At 43.4% G+C, this 8,969-nt stretch overlaps 1 protein-coding gene across 1 annotated transcript; it reads right to left on the bottom strand.

Annotated features, from left to right (window-relative positions):
• Positions 1 to 1,311: 1,311 nt before the first annotated feature.
• Positions 1,312 to 2,833, bottom strand: LOC128473650 (transmembrane protein 81-like). The gene is made up of 2 exons (XM_053455902.1): positions 2,050 to 2,833; positions 1,312 to 1,436 (listed from the first exon to the last, which is right to left on the bottom strand). The coding sequence occupies exons 1-2, from the start codon at positions 2,831 to 2,833 to the stop codon at positions 1,312 to 1,314; spliced, it is 909 nt and encodes a 302-aa protein (XP_053311877.1).
• Positions 2,834 to 8,969: the final 6,136 nt, after the last annotated feature.

Below are 8,969 nucleotides of genomic sequence, written 5' to 3'. Positions count from 1 at the left end.
AATATCAATGGGTCCAGATTTAGAGGCATCTTGAAAATCATCATCTTCTGATTTACCACACTACATAAGAAAGACACAGACCACCATTTTTTAAAAAAATACATTCTTTAAAGCACAGCGATCCTCAGATAACAGAAATGTGTTTGGAACATACATGAATGGAATATCTATAAACCTACACCAAGGTTTTCTCTGCAAACCAAAACAGCAGCTACAGGGTCTAAAGTTAACTGCAAAATAATATTAAACTATGCATATATGCTAAAAGCAGGCACTGATAGGTTGTTGCCATAAAAACGGAAAAAAGCTTCATTGAAAATGTTATTGTTATGTGATCCAGCTTTCACGCTAAAGAATATGGCAGATGTGCTAATATTTATTTACTTAACATATAGAGACTCAAATTAATGTTGTTATTTAAAAAACCCAAGCCCCTCCAACCAACTCAGATTCGAGCAAAGATTTATTATTTCCTGAAACTTTAACAGTGTGAATAATCTGCAAATGAGAACAAATCCCTTTAACAGCCCAAAGAAAATATGAAATCTCACTGATTTACCTACAAAATTCTATGTTCCAAAATATCTTTCTCAAAGTCTCCTCACACATCCAACTATGCATTATGCAGTAAGTTCAGTCCTTCTGGCTAGGAAAAGCTGGCAGTGTTGGCACTTCCTAATAGTTAATTAATAGTTATTAATAGTTAATAAGTGGAAGAGTTTAAACTACAACTTTAATGCTTCCAAGCTAATAAAATTTGTTTTTGGGACAAGCTGTCAAGTGCAAGTCATATCATATTTACCGAATTGTACATATAGTGTTCCATATTTCTACTTTTGGATCAAGAGTAGGAAGGTTAGGTAGAAGGGTTGAACTGGAACCAATTTATGTTTGAGCAGTATTTAGCTGCCCCTCCTATTAAATAAGTCTAACAAAAAAAAAACACGGTAATGGCCAGTAAAGGGAAGAGAGCCTTATTTGTTGAGTTGTTTTGGGAGATGGGAGTGATGTGTGGAAAAGTACCTTTAATATGCATTATTCTTTGTTGACATTCCACTCAACACTGTCCTCTTTAGAGAATATCATAAGTTACTGTTATTTTGTTTTCCACAGAATTAAGCCCATTTTTAAAACTGTGATAATTGTATTATTTTAATGCTTGTTTGCTTATTTAAAAAAATATTTACTACTACTTCAGGTTAAAAATCAAGTACAAATATGAAACAATGAGCATGCACTAAAAGTTTTATTTAACAACAATCTTCCGCAGTTGATGATAAGAGTTCGTGTGACAGTAAGCACAGCTATCAGTCAACTTATATCGATGTTAAGATTGCGGACGTTTCTCCTCCTTTCAGCCAGACTCTGGGGGTTATGTTGGAAGACCAGCATGATTGTCGCCAGCGGCTGCTTCTCAACGCCGGCGGCTGCTTCTCCTCAACACCAAACGGCAAACCGATCACAAATAGTCGACGTTGTCATCATGGTCGACGCTGTCGAGGCTGTCATCATCGTCGACGCTGTCGAGGCTGTCATCATGGTCGACGCTGTCGAGGCTATCATCATGGTCGACGCTGTCGAGGCTATCATCATGGTCGACGCTGTCGAGGCTGTCATCATGGTCGACGCTGTCGACGCTGTCATCATGGTCGACGCTGTCGACGCTGTCATCATGGTCGACGCTGTCATCATGGTCGCCGCTGTCGACGCTGTCATCATGGTCGCCGCTGTCGACGCTGTCATCATGGTCGACGCTGTCGACGCTGTCATCATGGTCGACGCTGTCATCATGGTCGCCGCTGTCGACGCTGTCATCATGGTCGACGCTGTCGACGCTGTCATCATGGTCGACGCTGTCATCATGGTCGCCGCTGTCGACGCTGTCATCATGGTCGACGCTGTCGACGCTGTCATCATGTTCGACGCTGTCGACGCTGTCATCATGGTCGACGCTGTCATCATGGTCGCCGCTGTCGACGCTGTCATCATGGTCGACGCTGTCGACGCTGTCATCATGGTCGACGCTGTCGACGCTGTCATCATGGTCGCCGCTGTCATCATCGTCGTCGACGCCATCTTCGACGTCATTCGTTCTTCTTTTACGTCTGCGTTTTCGAATTAGGTAGAAAAATCCCCAAAATGCACCACCTACAATGACGGCAGCACTACCCCCGACGCCAAAAATGATAAAATTGTGCGACTCCAAAATGGCCTTCACTTTCTCCGACAGGTTGCCCTTGGTTAACTTCTGCTTTTGTGCGGCCATTGCTTCCAGCTCACTTTCACGCATCAGAGATTTGCCGTAGTTCAGATTAACCAGGCTAGGAGGGATCACCTTGACGGCATAGTAAACCCGCTTGATTAATTTAAAGTCCAATGCGTGTTGCACATCGCAACGGTATGAGCCGGCGTCGCTCTCCTTGATGGCTGGAAAGGTGATGTTAAAGTACCTGATTCTGAGTGGGCGAAATAGGTCATCTTGGGTTGTTACCTGACCTTTGGTGTTGTACCAGTAGTAATTCAACCCCTGATTTGATTGCCCTTCAGCAGGCACAATCAGACAGTTCATAGTAAAAGGCTGTCCCACGGTCAGAGTATAACTCGTCATGCCGCAAATCCAACTCACTACACAGGATACGCTGACGGTTTCACAGTCCTCCCTCTTCCCTGATGGTCCCACAATGCAACGCTTTTCTTTCTTGTTACCAAGTCCACAAGAAGTGCTGCACGGGGAAGATTCTACAACCATCTTGACAGATACACCTTTAAGCCGGTCGGGGACGGTCACAGCTTTCAGGTTTTGTAAGTCAATATCATATGTTTCTTTTGCCATTGCTAAATAACAAAAAAGTAGTCCAAATAGATACATTTTGTTTGCGAGCCGTTAAGCCAGGGTTTGCAATCTCCCTTCTGCTTCACGACCTTGCATTAAATGTATACTACTGTTAGCAGGATGCTGCCTTTACAGCATCTCCACTCTATGACATCACAGTGAGAGAATCATCACAAAGGAACCAAGACTAAAAATTTAAAGGGGAAGCTGCACATAGAAATCAACTGCAAATAAACAATGAAGGCGACCGGTATTCATTTCTGGATTCTCACCTCGAATGGAGATTCTCTCTAGATGTGTCCATTACTTCACATTTTATAAGCACTTTTTAACATTTTAGTAAGCAATTAGTGTACTTTATTCATGTGTTTTTTAGTCAATCTGCCTTTTCCTTCACTACTTCCACAAGTACTGCCAGCGAGGTGTAATACCTCGAATAAAAACCTCATTTTTATATGAGGCCATTTGTTACTAAATTAAATAAAATTGAAATTTAACACCAAAAGCTTAACAAGTTTGCCTAATAAGCAGTTTTTTATTACACAAAACAAAATACAATCCTAGAGCAAAACTACATTTCTACATATAGTTTGTATGATGAGAGCACATGCTACTTACATGCTTTTCAGAATAAAATGAAGAGCCCAGAAAACAGTTCATGGAATGCACACATGTAGACTGCTGTAAATGCAACAACTTTCTACATGATCTACTTGGGAGCATTCGTTTTACTCTGTAACACCCTGTACTATATAATTAATGAGTGCCATATAGTATTACCGGCGCCCAGCCTCAGTGACACAATATTCCATTACATCCACATTCCAACGCATCGAGCAGCATTCCATGCTTCAGCAACGTATCCTCTCTTACATAAAACCCTCATAACAAGCTTTGCAAACCTCCAAAAAACTAGTAAAAATAAATCGATAACAATGTTTATGTATTTACCGCCTCATATAATGTAATCTATCTTTACATTCAGCATCAAAACACTGTTAAAGTTAAAGCAGGTAAAACATACACCGCGACCTACATCAAAGTAACAAATGCCTTAAAGACTCTCACCTGCCGCCTCCGCCGCAACCACCGGCTCCAGCTCCTGGCCGAAGCGCCATCTTCACAAGTATTATTCAATACAAAGCTGTCAAACTACTACCGGGGAACGGATGCTGTTAAAACTGCACTTCCGGTTTCTCCATTGACCCGTCTCGGGTGGTTGGCTGACAGGAAAGAGCACAGTTAGTTCCTACCCATGGTCACATTGTAGAAAGTACGACAGGAAGCTGCTAAACAGGAAATGCAGATGATTGGAAGCGCGCTGTGATGATTGTACTGTGTGTAGCTATTGTAAAGTGGGATGTGAGGATGAAGCTTTGACAGAATGCTGCAGTCTTTGCAGTTACTGAAAACGGAGAACATTCTGGAGGCAGAAGAAAACTTGAATCTTTAAGATAAATCCCGTATTATTTGATTTTTGCAGAGCTCTGTCTGTGAGCATTGCCATAGAATTGGAGATTTAAATCACTGTTCAGCTGAGAATGCATTCATATCCACTCAGTGTCTCTCTCTCTCTCTCTCTCTCTCTGTGTCTCTCTCTGTGTGTCTCTCTCTCTCTGTGTCTCTCTCTCTCTTTGTCTCTCTCTCTCTCTGTGTGTGTGTGTGTGTCTCTCTCTCTCTATGTCTCTCTGTGTGTGTGTCTCTCTTTGTCTCTCTCTCTCTCTGTGTCTCTCTCTGTGTGTGTGTGTCTGTCTCTCTCTCTCTCTGTGTGTCTCTCTGTGTGTGTGTCTCTCTGTGTGTGTGTGGCTCTCTGTGTGTGTGTGGCTCTCTCTCTCTGTGTGTGGCTCTCTCTCTCTGTGTGTGTGTGTGGCTCTCTCTCTCTGTGTGTGTGGCTCTCTCTCTCTGTGTGTGTGGCTCTCTCTCTCTGTGTGTGTGGCTCTCTCTCTCTCTGTGTGTGGCTCTCTCTCTCTCTGTGTGTGGCTCTCTCTCTCTGTGTGTGTGGCTCTCTCTCTCTCTCTCTGTGTGTGGCTCTCTCCCTCTCTCTCTGTGTGTGTGTGTGTGTCTCTCTCTTTCTCTGTGTGTGTGTGTCTCTCTCTCTCTGTGTGTGTGGCTCTCTCCCTCTCTCTCTGTGTGTGTGTGTGTGTGTCTCTCTCTTTCTCTGTGTGTGTGTGTCTCTCTCTGTGTGTGTGTGTGTGGCTCTCTCTCTCTCTGTGTGTGTGGCTCTCTCTCTCACTTTCTGTGTCTCTCTCTCTGCGTGTGCGTGTCTCTCTCTCTCTGCGTGTGCGTGTCTCTCTCTCTCTGCGTGTGCATTTTAGTAGTAAATATTAATTCATGTAAACTATTTCATATTTAATAAAAACTGAGATGCCTCTTTTATATTTTCTTCTCTTTGCCAACCTGCACCCCAGCTGTGATTTTCTCCTCTCCCAATTAGTCTACCCACACGAGGTATTTATTGCTTTCTTCAGATACCATTTTTGTGATATCATGTAATTTCTTATAAAAGGAGATAATAAAATATGATGAAAAATTTAAAAAAGCAGTCTGTTTTATTTGAATTTTTTTTAGTCATCTATAAAAGCTAATGACAAAAACCTGCTAAATACCGTATTTGCTCAATTATAAGACAACCCTGATTATAAGACGACCCCCCAAAATCTGAATATTAACTTATACCCCCAAAATCTGAATATTGCCTTATACCTCCCTATATGCCCCATAACATGCATTTTAACCCCCTAAATGCCAGAGTGGCATATAGGGGTATAAGGCATTCCAGAAATCCCATTTAACACACACACACACACTTACTTACCGGTACCGATGCTTCCTGCTGTATTGCCAGGGCAGCGGGTTGACGTCTCCTTCCGCTGCAGCCGGAAGGAGGTGGAGTTTGCAGTGGGGGTTTGTCTGCGTCCGTCGCGCATACTTTCCCCGGCTGTCAGAGATCAGAGTCCCCCAGCACCGGTGCGGGGAACTCTGATCTCTGACACTCGGGGAAGGTCTGCGCGACGGACGCAGACAACCCCCGCTGCTAGCCACACCTCCTTCCGACTGCAGCGGACGTTCTCTACGCACATCGCGTAGACGTCAACCCGCTGCCCCGGCAATACAGCAGGAAGCACCGGTACCGGTGTGTGCGTGTGGGGGGGGGGTGTTAAATGGGGTGGGGAGACAGGAGGATCCAGGTCCCCTGCGGGGGATCTGGATCTTAGTCTCATAATCAGACCTCTCTGATTAGAAGACGACCCCGATTAGAAGACGAGCAAATACATGCTATTTGTCCTGAGTTCAGAAATACCCAGTGTTTTTTGCAAGTTATAGAGCAATAAGTACAAGTAGCATTTTGCTATTTTATATATATTTTATATATGTAACCAAAGAAAAAAATGGGCACTCACGGGTCTTTGCAGTAAAGTGCATTAAACACTAGTTTATTTCAATCAGCACGGCCAACGTTTCGGACCACCCCCGGTCCTTTCTCAAGGCAAAGACCTGTGAGTGCCCATTTTTTCTTTGGAAACATATATCTGGCTATTTTTGGAGCACCCGGGCAAATAAAAGCCTGTGTATATTAACAATATTTTCTTGTTAACAGCAATCACATTCCTATGATGCCCAGGCATACCCAGATTCCAGGATATACTCGCAGATTTGGCATGATAGGAGTATGATTGCCCTATCTACCCCTTCTCACTCCCTTCTGCCCTATCTACCCCCTATCCCCCATCTCACTCATTCTCCTTATCTACCCCCTCCTAACTATCTACCCTCTCCCTCTTTGAAGTTCACTTACCTTTCAGGAGTCCTGCAGTGGGGGTGCAAGGCCTCTGCCTCCCAGCTCTGCCACTGTATGGAACAGTATAGAGTGATGGGAGTTATGATGTACTTTAGAGCATAATTATATAATGAAAAATTCATTGGAAATGGTACAGCATAACACCCGTCACTCTCACACACTTACCAATCCACACGTATACCAATCCACAAAATTACCAATCCATACATGTATACCAATCCACACATACACCAATCCACACATATATACTAATCCACACATATACCAACCCACACGCACACCAATCCACACGTATACTTATCCACACATACACCAATCCACACGCATACCAATCCACACGCATACCAATCCACACGCATACCAATCCACACGCATACCAATCCACACATATATACCAATCCACAGACATACCAATCCACAGACATACCAATCCACACACATACACTAATCCACATGTATACCAATCCACACGTATACCAATCCACACGTAGATACCAATCCACACATATATACCAATCCACACATATACCAAACCACACATATATACTAATCCACACATAAACCAATCCACACGCATACCAACCCACACGCATACCAATCCACACATATATACCAATCCACAGACATACCAATCCACACATATATACCAATCCACACGTATACCAATCCACACACATACACTAATCCACACGTATACCAATCCACACATATATACCAATCCACACATATAACCATCCACACATATACCAATCCACACATATATACTAATCCACATATATACTAATCCACACATATATACTAATTCACACATATACCAAACAACACATATATACTAATCCACACATATACCAAACCACACATATATACTAATCCACACATATACCAATCCACACATATACCAATCCACACATATACCAATCCACACATATACCAATCCACACATATATACTAATCCACACATATATACTAATCCACACATATACCAAACCACACATATATAGTAATCCACACATATACCAAACCACACATATATACTAATCCGCACATATACCAAACCACACATATACCAAACCACACATATATACTAATTCACACATATATACTAATCCACACATATATACTAATCCACACACATACCAATCCACTCTCACTTAATGCTTTCCTACCTTTCCTTTCTTCTTTCAGCTTCTTTTCCTCTTCTTCGCTCCTCTTCTTCAGTTCTTCTGTCTTCTCTGTCTTCTTCCGGGTCAGAGGGCACGGACAGCGGTGGGCGCGGCTTCCGTGCTGTGCGCCGGGATCTGACAACAAATCCCGGCGCACAGCAGCTGTTGCCGCCCGGATCGCAAGGGAGCGGTATCGGAGGTCTGTTAAAGACCTTCGATACCGCTCCCTTGCGAGCCTGCTCCTCCAGCGGCGGACATTACTGTCCGTCTCTGGAGGGGTGCCTGCAAATCGGCACCCCCGTGATGAGCGGCACCCGGTGCGGACCGCCCCCCCGCTAGGTACGCTACTGGGTATACATTTACAGTTGCTGGTATATTTCACTGCCAAACACCCCAATATGTGTTTAGCAACATCTCCTGAGTACAGTGATATTGCCCATATTGGGTGTTGTAGGTTTTTTCAGGGCTAAAAGGCCACAATTGGCACATGCACAATTCAGGTTTTCAACTTGGAATTTTGACATCTGGTCCTTCTGCCCCCATGTCTTTGAAGCTGGACAATTCAATTTACACCATCAAACCATATAATTCTGAAAACTAGACGGCCCAAGGTATTTCAAGTGCTGGTATTTTAACCATTTCTCTTTATGATTTGTACCACTAACTTTGACAGAATGAGCTGTCATACAGGGGCCCAAGGTAGTCAGAGATGACTCCAGCCCGGCTACCAAACAAAGATAGCACAGGCAGGAACTCCATTGTTTAATTACTCCCATCAATAGGATTGCTGCCTGGGGATTAAAGGCTGGGTTGTATGCATGTATCTGTTAATTTATGTTAATGCTGTTCTGTGGATATATCAGTCTATGTCAATAAACTGTTCATTCCTGCTGTACTCAGTTCAAGGTAGTTGTGTCTACTTATTGGGTACACATAGCAGGGTTCCAAGGTGCGCATGCTGACTGGTGCTGGAAGTTATTCCGGGGACGACAGGAGGATAAATGTGGGTGATCTCTGGGAGTTACTACAGCTCTCTTGGTGAACCCGTTACACTAACCTTTGCCAAAGTTTGGGGTGGTAATTTGTGCTGTGTTTTTTCACACAAATTGTACTTGAGTTATAAATGTGTAGCTTCTGGTCAAACACACGATACGTATTCAACGACATCCCCCGG

The sequence above is a fragment of the Spea bombifrons genome, chromosome 2 (genome assembly GCF_027358695.1).
Source record: "Spea bombifrons isolate aSpeBom1 chromosome 2, aSpeBom1.2.pri, whole genome shotgun sequence".
NCBI classification, from domain to species: Eukaryota; Metazoa; Chordata; class Amphibia; order Anura; family Pelobatidae; genus Spea; species Spea bombifrons.
Note: the sequence above shows the minus strand (reverse complement) of the source record. Positions and strands in the feature narration are given on the sequence as shown.

Excerpts from the sequence above, each read along its gene's own strand:
- LOC128473650 (XM_053455902.1), bottom strand. The coding sequence starts at position 2,833 with ATGGCAAAAGAAACATATGATATTGACTTACAAAACCTGAAAGCTGTG. Across the intron at positions 1,437-2,049 it reads CGACGACGATGATGACAGCG|GAGAAGCAGCCGCCGGCGTT; the intron begins GCGACCATGATG and ends TTTGGTGTTGAG.